Genomic DNA, 19794 nt, shown 5'->3' with positions numbered 1-19794 from the left:
CCCCAATGCCTGGAGCGATAAGCAGAGCATGACAGAGACCAAAGCAGCAGGACAGCTGCTCCTACTCCCAGCCCCCTGCAGATCGCACGTCCCAGGACTGTCCATGTCATGTCATTCCATCCTCTAAACTACTGCACTTTTATATTTAGGGCTATAGTGACACGTCCAGAACTCGTCTCCATGTACAACTCTCTCATTCCACCCCAGTGTCACAGAGCAGCCCCACACACACACATCTTGTTGGCAAAGCTGTGGACACTTGTGAGATGATCTACAATAACCCCTATGAGTGAAACAAAAGACACTGTTGTCTGTTGCATGTGATCTGTACGACATATAATAACTAATACCCTGCTGTAGACACAGATAAACAATCAGGACAACCAACAGTTCAGCAATTGAGAACACCAGCCTGCAACCAAGTAGCCTACCACATCAAGTCCCTATAGGGTCCATACCTTGCTGAAAAGTAAGCAATCACTGGGCACAAAGCTGGGGGGGAGGTTCACCAGTCCATCACAGGAAACCCACATGGACACACTCACTCATCCATTCACACACTACAGGTAATTTAGCATCACTAGTTCACATGAATTGCATATTATTGGACTGTGGAAGGAAACCTTGTTCTCCACAGGAAGAATATGTAAAGTCCACAAAGACTGAGTCAGATTTGAAACTATGCCCAAACCGCACATGTACTGAGAGGCAGCAGCCCTACCCACTGCACCACCATGCCACCCCTTAACTAAACTTCTCCACAAAAGTATCCCACGGTATGAACCAGTTTTTGGTCGATAAAACACTAACAGTATTCATATAATAGCTGTACGAACGACTGCAATGTTTGTTGGGGTTTTGCAGAGCGTAACAGGAAGTGTGGTCATGTAGCCGAGCCATTGTTTCGCCCACACCTGGGGCAAATAGTGGAAATATGGGGGTCCGTGTGTCGCCAGCAGTGCCGCGCTGCCAGGAAGCAATTAGGCAGGAAGTTGGAGCTCGCTCTGCCACGGGGATCTGTTTACCGCTGCCAAAGACCGGAGCTCTTCCATTCACAGCCTAATTCAGGGTAATAACAGTTCAAAAGACCGAATCCATGCACTGCAGGGAAAAAAGAAATCCTAATAGTGCTCTCTCAAACACACACACACACACACACACACACACACACACACACACACACACACACACACACACACACAGGAATGGTGGTCACAATGCTGGCTTATTTAATATTTAGTGGACATTTCGGAGTCCAGTGGATGGGAAACATTTCCCGGCATGACAGAATTTGTTAATAATTCATGGGGAAAATGACAGGAAAGTGGGCAGGCCAGCAGCAGAGGAAAGCGGCATCTCATGTAGTGTTAAGGGAAAAAAAGAAAAAAAAAAAGAAAAAAAAAAAAGCAGTGTGGTATCAGAGAGCAGTTTTCCCTGCCCGTGGCTGAACACCAAAGAGCTGGGCACTGCTGGTGGGCATGGATGAGCAAGGCCCACGATCTTCTACCATCAGTGCTGCATTTCCCATTAGGCCCTGCAGGCACAGTGCCTAGGGCCTACAAAATTTTTTAGGGCCTGTGAAGGAGGGAGGAGAAAAAAAATTAAACAGCGGAGAAATTAGGGGTTAACGCAACTACAATTTCAAAAAGCATAAATGCAAAATTTCTAGGGATTTCCTAAGAAAGTTTGTTTTTGCAGCTTCACTTTTCATCACAGTCTTTAATAATGTCCTCAAAGCCTGTATTACGAGCAACGCTGCCTTCAATGCACGCAAGAGTCAAAGACGAGAGGCGCAGATAGCTCTTAATCTTCTTAAGCTTACACAATCATCCTTCTCCTTCTGCATGTGATCCAATTACATTATTGATAAATAAATCCTTGGCTCAATATGTACATTTGGAAAACTTTTTATCAATTTCATCTTTTATTCAGGATTTTATCAGTCTCGCTAGCGACTTTTTGTTCTTACACAAAGAACATCACAAATTCAAAAACAAAGTCTTTTTCCAAGTCTGACTAACAGATGTTGACTAAATCTCTAGCTTTCAGTTTGACTTCATCTTTTGACAGATTTGCCAGTAAGACATCTGTAACGTGCTGCATGCCGCACGCCATTTTGCAAGATGATAAAAAGCACAAACTCTAAATACATCCTTTGCACTTATTTCCGGTACCAGTTCGGTGTCAGATGGTCTCAGGTCTACAAACAGGAAAATCTGGCCTCGCCTTCAACAAGTACTGAGGAAACGGAGCAGCGCTTTGAGTAATTGTGTGTGTGTGTGTGTGTGTGTGTGTGTGTGTGCGGGCGAGAGAGAGAAAACACAGAGCAGTATCTATGGCTGAATATGACAGAATGTCATATATCTGTTCCCTGTATGACTTCCTTCTGAAGGGCTAATACAATCTAATTAAATTTGTCATCTCAACTACAATATGCAGACTAAGAGTCGCTAATGAATACATAATTGAACTGGACTGATAAAGGGAATTTTAAAGGAGATACTAATAATGCAGTATAATAACTGCTGTCACAATTGAGGACATTCTGAAACAGACGAGTGTTTTCCCTCGGTTGTGGCTGTGTGCCTTGTACCGTTCAGCACGCCGACTTCAAAGCCGTCACACACACAGATGACACATTACTAATCTCTAAATTACCCCTTTGGCGGAGCACTTACCGCGATCATAATTCAGTTCAATACACTCCCAATGCCAAACATCTATAAACACCTTGACGTACTTCATAAACCGAAGGCAACATTTAATATCAGTTATAAAAATAGATGTTGCTGTGAAACTCCCGCCAATTACATTTTGTCAAGCCCTTTCTATGTGCAGCTGCGGAAAACTGAGGCCAAGCTGCCAAAACAAGGCAAACAAATGGACAATGCCAGTCGATTGCATCGATCCAAACTTCAAGCTCTCAATTGTAATTCGGATCCTAGGCAAGCCGACTAAACGTTGTCAGGACCAGAAGGAGTGAGCGAGGACCAACAGGCAGCTCCTTGTCAACCGATACTCCAACCACTCCGTTTCTGGCATAGGAAAAAATTAATCCAGACTTGGGTTCGAGTTCACTCCTATCGTGCATTTGGGTGAAGGAGAGCATGAGACTTGAGGGAAAATACAAAGAAAGTAAAGGGGAAATGTCAAAGTACTGACAGGTGGGAACTGGCAGTTCAGATGTTCTACCAAGATTCAGATGCCGGAGCACCCTTGAGCAAGGCACTGAGCCTGAACTGAAAAAAGACCCTAGTGGACAAATAGTTAAATCACTGCAAGTGTCCTCACACTAAGTTTTTTTGGAGCACACAGTGTCAGCGACATAAATACATGTACACTAAATGTTTGACAGTTTGGGGGATCCTTACATGTCCACCCCAATTCTACAGAATAAAGTGAACACCTCAGTGTTCTTCTTGGTTTAACACATTTTATCAGTACTAAAAAGCTGCGAAAACAGAGGTTAAATATACACCAATATTTTACTATTAATGTAGCAAAGACAATATCGCTCCACACTTGATTGGGATGTTACACGACTGGTCTCTGGCACGTGCATCATAAGGCCTGCTAACTGCATGAAAAATGAACTGGAATTACAAACTCATTTCGAAAGGCAGCTTTAACCGCAATAAAACAAATTATCTGATTTCTAAGAAAATAGAAAACAAGCCTGCAAGAGACTACAATCAGCCAAGATTTGCACATTAGGGCTGATCGATGGCACATTTCTATTTCTTCAAAGAAGCTCTGGCTGACCACCCTCCAAACTAATATCTACAACAGGTTTCTCCATGAACACACGCTACACTGTTATGCTGCACGAAGGGGAAAAATTAATACGTTTTACATTTTTGTTTCCTCAGCTGACATTTTTTTCGCTGAAACAAATCACACCGTTAAGCTACTTACAAATACCCGCCGAATTATTGAGGTGTTTTTCTTTTTTGTTTCAATTCGGACTAAGTACCTTGATCAAGAGTACCGCACGAGGGGGTGGGATTCCTATTTGGGTGCTTCGAGTGCCGGGCAGCACCTCTAAGTGCCACACCACCTGCTGCCACAAATATTTCTTAAACATAATTATTTTTTCATTCACTTAAAATTTGATGTTTGAGATGATGCGTCACGAAGATTATTTCGAGCAGGGAGTGGTTCATCGATCAGGAAGTTTTTGACGGGAACAGTTAGCCAGTCAGCCGTGTTACTGACAAAAAGTGAGTATGAGGAAAAGCCCCACTCCCTCAGAGACCCCTGCTCCAGTCACCGAAACGCCCCAGGGGACAGATGTGAAACAAGTTGAAATTGATGAGGGATTGCCTGACTCCAGCGCACGTCCATCTCCCATGAGCATCACGTTCGGCTTCCATGTCACATTCGGCCAAGCCAAACTGCTCTCTGGGCCTCCTTGTCAACGCAACGACATTTATCGAAACTAATCGTTCAGTGTTTTTCCACCCCATTGTGTAGATTGACTGGGGCGGCTAAAAGACAGGAGAAAATCAGAATCGCTTCGAAACAAAACAAGTTCTGTTGAGTTTCCCCAGTGCACAGACGATGACAACAGATCAGTCTGCCGGGCAATGGCTTTGGAAACAGGCCAACGGACAGCTGCCAGAAGTTAAACACAGCAACCTGAATCAACCGTGAAAGTCCTTATATGGCTTCCTTTCTTTAAACCCTCATATATTGAAAGGAGTTGCTATTCCCACTCCTGTCTTGGGTTTCAGAGATAAAAATCACCAGGCCCATGCAGACACAGCACCAGCTTCCACATTCCGTATTTAACAAGGGAAAATGAGAGGCAGGGAAGACAGCAGCCATATCTTATTTCAGACTGGGAATAGAGCTCTCAGCAATTATTATAAGTATTGCTCAGACCATAAAGCCTATCTCCCCTCAGAGCTGATGTTCATATCTAACATTTGTACCGAGGAACTTGTCGACAACTGTTACTCTAATTGCTTTCACAACCCAAGTCACTTATAAAGAAAACATGCTCTGAGACTTCCACTTAAACATGTGCTACCCAAACGAGGCACAACATTTTTTAGTCCTGAAATTCACTTACTGGAGGCTTATTTTCATAATTATTTCAGTCATAAGCGATAAAATAATACAAAAATAAAACTGAGAACTTTAATTTGCTTAACATACTCCCCCCCGACAGCTTTGCATATGCCAATTACCATGAACAGGCCTGTTTCAACAAGACATCCATTTGCTGCAAAAGTATTCATGGGAGAAAAATATGCTGTACCAGAATAGACTTCATAACATAATTTGGTTTAAATACAGGATGACCCACTTGATCATTATATGTATAATTATGAGCTGCGTCGCTAAGGCTGGCTGAGGAAAGTGGTCAAGAATGAGGTTTGTCTTTGCTACAAGCAAATGACACGACAACTCGCCTAGCAAATAGCTGGTGTATGTGAGACAAAACAAAAAGAATTTACACCCGAAATGCTATCGTTTGAATGACTGCAGCAACAAGAAAGCCACTGAGGCCTTAATCCACGGTGGGCTTAAAAAGAGGCGGCATACATACATATATTTCAGAAGAAAACAAGCATGCCATTCATTTGTGAGGCCTTTAACAGTCTATAATTGTTACAGTAAGTTAAAATATATTATGTGAAACTGACAATAACAATTGAGGGAGGGGAAAAAATGTGTCAAATGAGGGGAAAAATACTGGAATTAGAACTCAGTCACTTTTTCTTCATTTTTTTTTTAAAGCTTTCCTCTCAGAAACGCCATCCTTTCTCCACAAAAAAGCAGTAATAAGCAGAAACCCAAATGTAAACAAGAAAGAGTCACATCAGTCACCAATTGTACATCCTGCCAGATCAGTTCCTCACTTCTTCCGTGGTACACTGGCAGGGTCGAGCAAGACCAGCGATCACGTGACCCTGGGCCCCCATCCCCCCAAGGGTGGGATAGACTGCTCCTCGGGTGGATATATTTAGATCAGTTGTCGATAGGTCATCCACTTTCAGTGGCACTGCAGGGCACTGCAAGACACCGGCTGAACAGATGCCGTCAGTGAAAACAAGCCACAGCCCCTGGGAAGCACACTTGCCAATAAAAACGGAACCACTAAATGGGCCTTGCCAACTGCAGCTTCTTCAGGGCTTTATCACTAAATTCAAGTGTCACTTTACGGGGTATAAAGAAGAGAGAAAAACTAACAAACTCAAAAAGTACTCACAATTAGTTAATTTCAACTGGTTTAGTACACAATAGATGCCTAGTATAGAACAAATGTGCACCAAAGGCTTCAGCGTGACCTCAAAGAAATAATAGAAAAAAAAACTAGACTAATAATAATAGTATTAACAATAATACCATTTGCTCTGTTAAATGAGACCAGGCCTAATGTTAAGGGAGCCCTGTATTGAGAAGAACGGGATTCAGACTGTAAGGTCAAGTTCCTACTCACAGCCAAGATGTATCCATAGGTAGAACCTTTGTCTTGAATTTTTGAAGAAACTCCACTGTTCACACTATTTGAACACATTATAATGAAAAGCACACATTACCGGCCATAAAGACTGGAGAGGAAATCCTGAACACAAAAACTACATCAATGTGACAATTCAAGCCTAAGCAGATACAGAAATAAGGATCAGCTTTTCTGGATTAGCAGAAGGATTTGCTACTCCAATTGAGTACAAAGATGAGAATCAGACATCTCATTTCTATTATGGAAGGTGGATAATTGCAACATTTTCTTATCAATTTCCACTACTTCACTCTCCCTGGGGCCTTCTGGGCAGCTTAGCGGTATTATATAATTTTCTAAATAGACTTCTGAGGGTTTTGACAAACCTGGAGTCAATTCAGCACGCTTCATCTCGTCGTTCGCATAACAACCGCAAGCGTAAACCTTCAGAACAAAGCAGTCAAGGCGTGTTTTTCTACAGTGCATTTACAAAGGTAGGCTGTGATCCTGAATAAATTAAACAGGAGACAAACAAACAAACAACGTGCCCCTAATGCACCCAGATTTGATTACAGCGTAGTGAAACTATGGCTTTATAAATAATTACGTGACTGAGCAATTCACAACAGAAACACTTCATCATGCTTTAAATCCAATTTGCAAGACTGACAGTCATCTGACAATTAAATTTCCCCCTGCTCATTGACAAATTGACAGAAACCCAGATGAAAAAGTATTTCTCTTGGCACTTTTTTAAACAGGTTGAAAAGCAGATCATTTGCATGAAGATGTCAGATGAAGAACAGACTCTAAAAGATGAAGAGTCCCAAACCAAGGGGTACATAAAACACTCAGATAAATGGCAACACTGGAAAAGGCACAATGAGCTGCAGTACATTAATCGTTGACAGCATGCAAATATTTCTAAAATATTTGCTTAACAGCAGCCACTGTTGCACTTGTTTAAGTAGTTGACATACTTTGGCACTCACGGGGTATTCAAATTATTCATTTTTTATTTAGCTGACATCTCTGTCCAAGGTCCAGTGGTAGATAAACTTTACACTGATTTACCGATTTATACACCAGCTCATTCTCACTGTATACATTCAGAATAAGGCACTTTGCTCAAGGGTACTATAAGAGGAGTGGGATCTGAACCAGGAACTTTCCGATTGAAAGAAAGCAGCCATAAGCACTATACCACCTGGTACTAATTTAAGATCCTCTGTCAACATGAACCTCATGAATGCTTCTGCTCAGCTAGCTGAAGACCAAAACAGCAGGACCACATCTGAAGTTTTCCAGCATGATACTCAACATAGTTATGTAGTGCAATCTGTATAATAACACTGCCAGTTGAATAATGGGAGCACTGGAGTGATCCACTGGCTCGTACTTCTCGATGGCACAAGCCATGCGCATCTGACACACTGCCGCTTGTGTATAAAAATAAATCTGGTGTGGAGCAGCATTTATCAAAAACAACCACAAATAATCTTGACAGCTCTGGGAAGCATCGATTTTAAGAGCTACAATTTTCACGACGCAAAACCCAAAAGTGACCATCGCTGTTTGGAGAAGGAAACTTGCTGCTGGTGTATTTTCAGCCGATGGGGAAGTATTTATCTATCTCACAATCACCCTCTTTACCATCGCAACTGCGCAAATTTGTGAAGCTGTAATCAATATGCCACCGTTTAAATGACACCGCTGAGGCCGAGAGCATTCCATATGTCAATTTGCAATGTCAAAGTCACGGTAAGGAAAGCAGACAAGCTGTGCACCAAGACAAACAGCAGGGAATATCCTAGAACCACCCTACGAAGGACTCTTTTTTTTTTTAGGCCATAACAAAGTTGACGAGAAACTGGGTCCTTCAGGGGCACTTAAAAAGGATGACAATTTTGTACAGCCTTTATTACTCCAAGCGTGCCAGTAAGTGTGAAAGGATTAGTCACTTAATCTTGCACTGTTTTTTTCTTATCACTTGCCAAGCACACAATCAATTTATTTCATTACCCAACTTCAGCCAAGATAAGCACTGTCGATGCTTAAAATGCAATACGGATGATTTACACAAAAGCTCTCTTTCAACAGCCAAGTGTCGTTTATTTATGCTTACAATTATCGTCATGAACGTAATTAAACTGAGGTCCAGCTACAACCAAACCTGTGTACACAGGAAAGGCTTTTAATTTAGTGATAACAGTACAAAATTGGAGGGAAATCTTTACTGGACACTGTTTGTAAGCACAGGTTCGCCAGTAAAATCTATGCTTTAAACAAACATTTTGACAGCTCATCCAGCTGACAGCAAGCAAGAAATCCCAAAAAAGTGCCTTAAGGACAGTTTTTAAGAGCCAAATGTCAGCAGCTTTCACACTGCTCAAGAAAAATAAATTTGTTTACACACACACCAAGCCCTGACCAGTACATTGTGCTCTCTCTCCAACCCTGCACAAGATGCCGTCTGCTTTAAGATGAATTCCATTACGTAGCGTGAATGCCTGGAGTTAATGGAATAACCACATAATTACAGAGAGCCTGACAGGTTAATCTTGTAACCAGATGGATTGTGACAAATTGACAAGAAGCTTCAAGTTTGTCATTCAATTAACCAGCAAATGGCGGAACGCAATTCCGAATAGCAGAAATGACAAATGAAACACACACACACAAAAAAAGAAAAAAAAAAAAAAAAAAGTATTACTTTGGAGAAAAGAATCTGCTAAATGAATAAATGTAGATGAGCTAAAAATACTTACTTTGATCTGAAACACACAGCTGTTGTCATAACCACAGTACATACGATGTTTAATTTTAAACCACATTGGACACTGCTGTCATTGTACACCAGCAACAGACTATATACAATTCAGTTTAATTCGGATAAACAACAACAACAACAACAACAACAACACAAACCCCTACATAAATATCTCATTTCTAAACTATGGTACCTAGGATTAGCGTTTAAAATAGAAGTCAGGACCTAGCAGTCAGGACCATCACCTTACAATTTAAAGGTCTCTGGTTCAAATCCCACCTCCCACTGTTGTACCCCAAATCAAGGTACTTACCCTGAACTGTTATAATAACAACGCCCTGCTGTATAAATGGGTAAATCGTTGTAAAGATCTAAATGTGACAACTGAAGTTGCTTTGGATAAAGATGCTAAATAATAGGTAATAGTAATAAGTTAACACCAAATCACCCCATGGAAAGCCATGTGCTCTACATCCTCACGACAACATCTTCATGAAACATACCGCAAGTCGGCAAAATGAGCCTATCCTGGACATGCTGGGTGTTGACAATCAATGTGACATCTGTCACTCGTTATAAAGCCCATGGCTCCAGTGGGAAACTGACCAGCACACCGAGGCTAAGATCCATTTCTGCCCAAGGCCTGAGACAAACCGCGTCCAGGTCAGGATGCACCTTGAGCTGAATTTACTGTGATATGGGCAGAATGCATAGACGTATCCAGTGAATACTTAACCACTGAAGCCATCTGGCATCAGAGGCTCGAGTGAAGTGGGTCTGTTACATATATCAGTGGGCAAAATACATCTACAGCCACTGGTTGACCTGAGGTGTGATGACCATGTCAAGAGCCTGATTCTCCAAGACCTCGTTGAAGACCTCCTACAACAACAGTGCTCAGATGGGCAGATGCTGGCAGCGCAGGTTATCAAAGGGAAAAACTTGTCCTGCATCAATTTTCAACAGAACAAAACGTGTTTTAAATATTATTGCATGCTGTAAAAGACCCCCAACCCCCCCCCAACCCCATACCTCCAGACAGTCCAGGCTGACGAAGCTGGAGATGGCAAATCCATCTATGATATCCTCTTCCTGGGAGCCCGACTCCCGTCTTTTCCTGCGCGGGGGTCGCGGCGCTCGGGCGCAGGGGGTCGCGTCCGGGGCCCGCGTGCCGCGCTGTGCGGCGCGATCCCCGGCGCAGGGGCTGCGCTCCGGGTCCGAGCAGGACGAGCAGGCGCTCAGGGCGCGCGCGTCCCGGCCGGTAGCCTCGCGCCTCCGCACCCTGTCCCTGCGGGAGCGGGACCTCCGGCTCGGCTTCGGCTTGCCGTCCATGTCACGAGCGAAGCGCGACCGCAGCCCCGATTTCTGCCTTTTAATTTAAACAATAATAATAACAATAAAGCACACTTGGATCGGACACGTCAGCCTACACGAGGGTGTCCATGTATTCGCAACGACCTTCAGACGCGCCGTGCAGATATATTCCACACACATGCACCAAGAGCGAGCCCGTCCAGCCCGGGAGCCCCCGCTCTCCACTCCAGCACTCCCCACTAGGACGGAGGCGCTCCGTTCGAGCGAACAGGTGCAGAGCGGCCGAGCGGCGCTGTTTTGCGCATTTTCTCTGTATTTCGCTCCCTTTGCAACTTTGTTGCAGCGCCGCAACACAACATCAACAGCCGCGCGCCACGGGCGACGCGTACGAGCCACGGCGGCGCACCTTGTCTTCGGCCGGCCAGCCCAGCCGATCCATGGTCCGACGCGCAGAAAAACGACAAAAACGAGAAGTATCCCAGATTACCGTGGTCGTCCCGGCGACGCGTGTCGAAGAAGGTTTAGGAGTGACCCGTGGGCAGCACCTACTGTGGCTGGTTAAGTTTCATCTCCGGCGGCTAGTCAAGTTCCACTCTGTGAGATTTTTCATGAAGAACAAATAACCATGAAGGCAAGCAAGGGGGAAGGAGGGTCTCCCCGGTGCGTGGCGTCTTTAACCGCGGTGGTCCTGGATCATCTCTATTTATTTATTTACTTGTACATGCAATCCCCCCCGCCGTGATCCAATCCATCCGTTTTCAAGGGGGTTTTATATTCCCAGGCCCGTGGCAAGTTTCATAGATCCATTCCCCCTAGAACGGCCGATCCTCGGCGACACGATTTTTTTTCTCGTTTTTCTTTACATACGAAAAGCTTTGATAAGTGTGCTCTTAAAGAGACAGGCGACCTCCCTCTCCCTCACACACGCTCGGTCTCTCCCCCCTCCTCCTCTCTCTCTTTCTCTCTCGAACTGACGCACTTCCGCCACTCTCGCGCTCACCAAAGGAAGTAAGCTCCCTCATTATACACGCGGTGCTTCCCACATTTTTTTGCAGAAGACTGTTTTTTCCCGATATTGTAAGATGTGCTCGCTTGCACCTCTCTAATTTTTACACACCTGGTTGGCCGTACATACCAGCTACATGGTTGACGCTGACAAAACGTGACACATGCGGAGGAGCACGTTTAGTCAGATTTTTGACTGTCCAATTGAATTACATTTTTGGAAGGTTTACAGTTTTGAATCATTTCAAGTATGTAAAAAGAAACCCCGAATTGCGCAGTGTGAGTGTCGCCACAATATAATATATTGTTAATAAATGTCACATCAATCCCCATCAGCCACAGTTCCTGCTATTTCTTTAAGGGGATTGCGGTCCTGATGTATGTTGTTTTGTGTTTTTGGGTTCATATTCGGGCATCGTATAGATGGAACCATCTTTAATGCACTTGTTACAGCTTTTAATTTGGAAGGTCTTTTGGTTTGTTGCATTGTTACTGATGTAGGTGTATGGGGGGCTGTCCCTACATTCAACATTGCCCCTAATGTGCACCCAAAATATTTGTGTATCACTATGCGGAGTGCTATTGATAATATTATTGCCCCTAAATACTTTACAAGTTGTTACACCCTGACTTTAGGGCATGAAAGTACCATATGAGCTCTCCTGCAAGAGAACATTAAGTTTATTACATTAGATCTATGCGTTTTTCATCCTGTACCACCAACAGTAATGTCACTTGAGTTAACACAAAAAGAAAGCAGTGTTGTGCAAACTAAACTGTGGGTGATTACGGTCACAGTTCATTTATTTCAAGTGCCAGGACTGGATTGTGTACTGAATAATAAAGGGTATAATAAAAAACCAATTATTAACTTGCAGAAACTGTTCTTGATCTGCTTGGAAAATGAGTCCTTTTATAAGATGTTGTTCAATAGTAGGCAACCAGCTATTACAAGTTAATGCATGCAATCACAGCTGGAGGAGTATAGATAAAATTGCGTATTATGCAGGACTACACATAACTAAATTGACTGGCTGTTGAAAGAATGGATTGTCATCATCTTATTTTTATCTTGTGACCCTTTTAAACACTTGTTTTCAAGTAACTAGTGGCAAAACAACTTCTCAGTTATTGAAGGAGACAAAAATGAGCAATGATACTCAGCGGAGCTATACATAATTATTTGGGATAACACAAAGAGTTTCCTAGAACATGGGGTCATACCTCTCAATTCCTACCTTGCAACGCCGTGTTATTAACCTAAACTCGTAAGTCACATTGGACAAAGGAGCTATCCAAACATACAAAAAAGAAACTATAACAACAACAACAGCAGCAGCAGCAGTAATAATACAGTTAAGTCTCAATTATTTGCCCTAAATGGTAATGGTAGTAGACTGGATAATAAAAATGGATAATACGAAACCTTCTGTAGACTGATAGTCTATAAAAACCTTAATTTCTTCATTTTCAACCTTAGGCAGTAATCATTACTTCAGTGTTTTTTTTTTTTTTTAAATAGAACCTAAAGCAAAAACCAGATATCCAAATAAAAGAGTCATTAAATTGTCACAGACAACAACCAAAACAGATGAAAACTCACAAAACAAGTCCGACATAAAAAAATTTTTAAAACATATCTCCCTCTATGTAACATGAAAGGCCAAATAATGAAATACCAGACAATCAGGACTCTACAATGATAATAATAATAATAAAAGACCAAATGGCTATCTTACATATTCACTATGTGTACAGAGCATAAATTTGCTTTTCAGAATAAATATTTCAAGTCCAGTCAGCGAAGACCACAACAGTGAGGCATACAAACTGCATTCTGTTGCTCCCCCTAACCACAGCCTATGTGTATATTGCCTGAAGCCCTGAAACCTTCTGGTAATCTGCCACTTAATGAGTTTCTCTGCTGGTGAAAGCAAATTGATTAACAGCCAGTAGAAATAGTGCTCTGGTTTGGCAGTCTGACCACTATATAAGTGCTGTAGAGGAAAAATGCCACCACATCACAAAAACACCTTTTCTGTGTTATTTTCAAAGGAAAAATCACCTAACTTAATAGGCATACCAAGGGAGGGTGGGGTGGGATTGGTTGGATGTTGCTTCCCAGTGTTCAAGCAAGCCTGACGTTTCCCTGCAGAATTTGCCTATTACACCATTAAGTATTATTGATAATATTTTTTGGTCCACTCACTACTTGACAGGTTTATTCCACTGCCATACCTACCATATAATACTCCTAGCTTCATATTGCTCTCCATCCATCCGTTTTCCATAACTGCTTAGCCAGGTAGTTTTACATGACCTGAAGCCAATATTGCATAGCACAGGGCAGATTACAGCCCAGACAGGACACAAGGGCGGTAAGGGTCTCAGAGACAGGACAATACTACACAGAGCAGAGTCACTTACAACTTAATTTTGTAAACTATTAGGTTGTTACATGCCCCTTAGAGCAGCATTATAACAAATAAAATTTATTTGGTTAATTTATTGACATACTGATGTTTCGTTATCCCCATCCCATTATTTTAATTTTATGAAAATGATGCACACTGAAAAGAAAATTATTGTTTTAGTAAATTAAAATCGATGCGATAGGAATAATCAGTGTCATGAGTATTAAAACTGTTCATTGTTTTGTCATTTTCTAGATATCAGCATGAAGTCTCTTTTGTAATTATGTGTAATTTTAATAGAAACTGCTTCTAAAGTACAATAAAGTATATAGCAGTCAGGTCATGAAAACATACAGTCAGAAAGCTGATATCCTGAAGACTTTGATACAATAGTCACTAAGGCATGAATTTCTTTTCCCTGAAATCTTTATGAATATTTGTTCTCCCACTGCATCATTCTCAAGAGACTCCCTGCTGTTCATCTAAGACACAGAAGAACATTTTGTGTTCCCATACTAATCAGGTCTTTCAGAAACCCAGACAAATGGGAAAAGAAAGGAACAATCTGGAAGCAATTTTACCATCTGCAGTATATACAGGTTTTTAAACAGAATAACAGAATTTAATTACTTGCTTCTGTCTTGATGCATGCCTTGAAAAACAGTTTCATCTGATAATCACAAGCTCACAAGCATGCATGAAATACAAAATATGACTTCTGATTATCCCCTGGTAGAAGTACATCCACAAAACTTGCTCCTTTTTATCTTTAAAAAAGCTGGAGTTTGACTTCTGAAAAGATAGATGTGCAATTATAATTAGATATTTATAATTATAAATAGTTTGTGCAGCGCATTCTTATCAAGAAGACTAGTGACTGCGTGTACAGTAAAACACCTGTTTTGTCAAATTATGGCAGAAGTCATAATTTGCTTAAGCAATCTGTAAATGAACTTAAAATAACTATTTTTTTTAAAAAATAGCACAAATTCTATGCTGGTGTCAAGGATAAAAATGCTTCACAGCGAGGTGCAGTTTTCTTTTTTCATGTTTCTCATAAACATTTTCTATATATTTAACATAAGAACAAGGGCGTTTGGATAGTCCTAAAGACATGAAGGTTCTGTAGTTTTTTATTCTGTCACAGTATTATAATTAAATTAAACCTTTGTTTGCACAAGGATTAACCTTACCTGGGTTTTACAAGTGAATTTAGCTACTGGCTGGAAAGTGGCCCAATCAGTAAATTATTCACACCTGAAAAAGCAGGAGCAAGGTTAATTTCTTTCCATACAGTGATTTTAATAAATCAGTTATGTTCCGTGGTCCGGCAGAAACATGCTGATCCTGTGATCATTTAGGGCTTGTCTGATTACCTCTGATACATGCAATGCATTCTTAATATTTACCAGTAAAAACAGGAATTAACATACAAACATGATTTTCATGCCAGGAATCTCAAAGAAAACAGTATATCCAGCATTTATGCCAGCAAAATTCACAGAAGAACATATGTTCCAATTGCAAAAATTAAAAAGAATGGTATGAAAAAGAATGGCCTTAGTGGGTGCTTCACTTCTTACCCATGTACATGTCATGGTTATCGTCTCATCTCTGTGATCGTATTTTTACAGCCTTCCGCTGAACAGATGAACATAACGATATAAGAACTGGTAGCACCATGATACAAAAATATAACTCCGTAGACGTTCTTGTGCACATGTCTCAACTTCCCGCCCAGTGTGTACCTTAGATATCTTTAAACAACACCCTCCCACACCTTACACACAAGACACACGCGCACACACACACACACACACACACACACACACACACACACACACACACACCCTTTCAAAACTGAAAAAAATCAGTAAGTAGATTAGTGCAGAGACAGATATGGAATACAGTCTATGGGGGAGAGCTGGTGATAATTCACAGTCTAAAAGCAGCTCAGGGCCTTATTCAAACAAAGCTCTTCCTTGAAACACTGAGCTACAATCTTCAGGCAGAAGGGGCTTGCCACCTAAAAGGAGTTTTTTTGTACAATCGCTCGCTTTTAACCAAGCCCGGGAGAGGCATTCCTTCTCACCTAAATGCCTCATGTTAATTTAGATGTTGAGGGAAAGGTGTTATTCTTTGGATACGGACGTAAGATGGAAATGCAGCTTTGTAGAAGATATCACACAAACTTCTTTACCTGAGGTCATTGGCATTTACAGATGAACTCCTCAAACCACGTGGCAAAACAAAGAGCCATGGTGCAAAACTAATGGAAGTTATTCTTGCCACATGAAAGACGTATTGTGGAGAATCAAGACGTGTTACTCATAGTGAAGAATAGCTCCTCTCTGTCATGGTGGATAACTCCAGGAAAATGGATTTACAGGAAGAAAGACAGAAAAACTCTCCAAAAAGAATAAAAAACAACATTGCAGCACAATAACAAATCAGGTCAAGCACAACAATGACAGCCTGTGTAGATGTAAATATCAGGGATTATCTTAATTTTACATCACTGAAGTTAAAATAATACCCCCATTGGAGTTATTAAATTTTGTTTTGGTCATATTCGTAATCCACCAGATTCATAGATTGTCATATCTCACTGCAGTGTTGAGCCCGGTAGCAAGTAGAAAATACCCTGTCCTCAGGACAGGAGAAAGAGAAAACGGGTTACATTTTTCATGTGCTTTTGATCCTTTTCTTCACACAACAAGAACTGTTATCTGACGATACACAGACACGGTCGACATGAAACAGCCCGAGGGCTGCGGAGCCTGCGCTACGTGTGCAATGCCATTGTATAAAATATTCAATGACTCGTTCCATATGCGTTGAATACAGAGTTCCCCCAGAAAGATACATTTTAAAAAGACGCACTGCAAAGTCTTTGGGGTCCTATGGCCTTTTCATGGCATGCTAGGTGTACAACTGGTTCTGTCTGAGCCAAAAGTAGGTGTTATACAGATAGTGCTGTAGAACTAATAATGCGCTGGTGTCAGCTTTTTGAATGTATCTGAAAATGCAACCAAGGCTATACTCCCTAAGATGGAACTTGTTTCTCCTAAATAACAAGAAGGGATATTTTGAAATTCTACGAGTTGCATGGATGGTGGTACATGCTGTAGTCCTCAGAGACATTATCTTAAACAAACCAGACTGGTTGCTCTTGGTCCAGATAAACATTGTCATTCAAATTAAGGTCATTATTCTGCTATTTGCGTTTGCCTGTTAGAACGCTGCCAATTGTCCGCAATTTTTTTGAAGAGCTTGTAAATTTTTAATTTCAAGTGCTTGGCCTCTGGATGGCCATTCACACCTGTGAAAAAGCACTTAGTGAAACAGAGAAAAATTGGCCTCGGAGCCCTACGATTGAAGAGGAGAGTGGAATTCACTGGCAGAGTTTGAGAACCAGCTGAGTTTTTATTACACAAATCATTCTTGGGGGAATTAGTCATCAGGTCTGCCTGGTTAACGAAATACACTGAGGCGAGAGTCTGAATGGCAGAGACAAATGACTATTTTATCACTGGCGTATTAAAAAAAATCATCGTCCTTTCCCAACCACTACAATAAAAACAAATGTGTTGAGGAGACTGCATTGCTGAAGGGTTCCAACCAACACTTACTTTTTGCTGTTTAAATACAACCTACAATCTGTTATTTGAAAGGTAGTTCATGCCATGGTTCAGCATTTTTAGTGCATGCAATAATGGATTTTATTGATCGTGCCTGTTTGTTCTACCCACAGGGCTGTCGGGACCACACTTTCCCGTCCAAATCTTATCAAGAGATGTTATGTCAGCCCAGCTTTTCATAAGCGATATCCCAGGATCAATATCTTGCTGGCAAGTCATGTGGATCTCCTTCTACAAGGGGATAATCTGCAGGCCTCATTGGTTCTCCTGGGTGATGTTGTTAAATGCAGAAGGGAGTGTTTACTGAGACTGGCCTTTTTTACAGAGGCCTCTTATGAGGCGTGACTATGACTGGAAAAAGATGCCTTTTCATCATTTACAAAACATGTCTGGTGCCTGAGACGCATAAAAGATGGAGCTCTCCTGGATGATAATGTAACCAAAGCTATTCTCCCAACTTCCTCTGTTACATATTGTGTTTTGTCCTTTCGTTTAATCTGAGATTTGAACAGGTCCTTTGAAAAACAAAGCTGACTGTGGCTTGTGCAAGAGCCTTCACCCTCTTCAGCTTTAGAAAGACTGACATTTATCCCCCTTAGTCACGCTGTAATTAGCACTTGATGCAAAGTGGAAAAAAGCAATTGCCTTCATGAAGGTCCCCAAACACGAAGTCAAACAAAAGGGAAACCACAAAGCGTTCTGCTTCCTGTCCTCTGACTCGTAGTGCATTCTAGCATGAGTGATGCGCTGGCGTGCCGCACCTCTTAATCGTTGGTGGGAGGTAGGCTTCCGTGGCTTCAAACAATATCAGGCAACAGCGCATTTAGCAGGGATCACATTTACACAGTGACACCTCGTAGACTGCCACATTATGACAAACTGTCAAGCTGCATTTCACACTTCAGAGTGTTCAGCAGCCTGTATGTGCGAGTGTAGATGTGCATGTGTACCTCTTCTGTGGCCTACGTACAGAAAGGAAAAAAGTCAGGTACGTGAGCAAACAGAACTGGTGGAACCAACCATATGAAGAAACTCACAGCATATGCAGTGTTGTGCCTGTTTTAAATGTCTTCTATACCTGTTTTGACTCATTTAGCAGATGGTTCTTCTTGAAGCAAATCGAAACGTTAATGTACTAACAATCATTCACTGATTTATACAACTAGGTATTTTTTTTACGGGAGAAATTCAGGGTAAAGGATTTGATCAACGGTACTACAGCTGGAGATGAGATTCAGACCTGGGTCCTTTGGGTTCAAAATCAACAGTTCTAACACCTGCACAACCAATACTCTCCATTTTCCTAAAGTAAGGAAGAGTCAAAGCATTTATGTGCTTCTTACTGATTTGTCTTAATCAGTTGCACTTCGTCTCCTTGGTGCACATCTAGAAAACATCAGTTCAAGTGAAGCCAGGGGAGTGCCATGTGGTCCACATTCAAACCAGCTGTGACACAACAAGTCATTAACTAGATCCTAACTGAGCTATGAATCACCATTGCCAGAAAGGAGCTCATCTTCCACATTACCAATGGAAGCAGCTTCCTGCCATGCTGCAAACTCCCGAAGTGCAGGTCCCACCCATTTATTCGTCTGTGGCTTGTTTGTGGTTGACATTTAAGTGCATGTGATTCTATTACTCTGAGGGCTAAGAAAACACACACGCACACGCACACGCACACGCACGCACGCACACACACACACACACACACACACAGACACAGAAGAAAGGAGATAATGAAATACCTGAGGACTGAAAGTTAAAAGCCTGTAAAATGAGTTGCCGCTCAAACAAGAGGTGTTGAGCCATTGCATAATACCTCCTGTCTTATCACGCTCTCTTGGCTTTTCATGAGCGCTTGATTAGCAAACAGCAGCAATGAGATAATACCCACTCGTGGGCCCTCCCCTGACTGCCCGTTCTGCGTGCTGATAGAGTGCCGGGGGCTTATTGTTCACAGAGATGGACATGCAACGCTACATTTGCCGCTTTCACCCTTGGTAGACAAAGATCTGGTCTGAAACACCGATTCAAACAAGGTTTGACACCACACCCTTAAGGACTCTCACAAGCTCTACACACTGTATTTTGGCTGATAGTGGATAAGATTATGTTATTTTATATGTGATAGGCAATCCTGAAGTCCACAGCATATTATCACACATACTACAAAGATTATTGCCGCTTAGCTTATTATTA

At 41.8% G+C, this 19794-nt stretch overlaps 1 protein-coding gene across 7 annotated transcripts in view; it reads right to left on the bottom strand.

Moving 5' to 3' along the window:
- fbrsl1 (fibrosin-like 1) overlaps window positions 1-11478 on the bottom strand; it is a 288927-nt gene extending 277449 nt beyond the window's left edge. For all 7 annotated transcript variants that reach the window (XM_029256595.1, XM_029256593.1, XM_029256594.1 and 4 more), the window contains exon 1: window positions 10254-11478. In XM_029256595.1, the coding sequence (XP_029112428.1) occupies window positions 10254-10553 (300 nt within the window). In that variant the 5' untranslated portion in view covers window positions 10554-11478. The remainder of the gene's footprint in view (window positions 1-10253) is intronic.
- Window positions 11479-19794: the final 8316 nt, after the last annotated feature.

Source organism: Scleropages formosus, chromosome 12, assembly GCF_900964775.1.
Source record: "Scleropages formosus chromosome 12, fSclFor1.1, whole genome shotgun sequence".
NCBI classification, from domain to species: domain Eukaryota; kingdom Metazoa; phylum Chordata; class Actinopteri; order Osteoglossiformes; family Osteoglossidae; genus Scleropages; species Scleropages formosus.
This window is presented reverse-complemented; position numbering and strand designations above follow the sequence as displayed.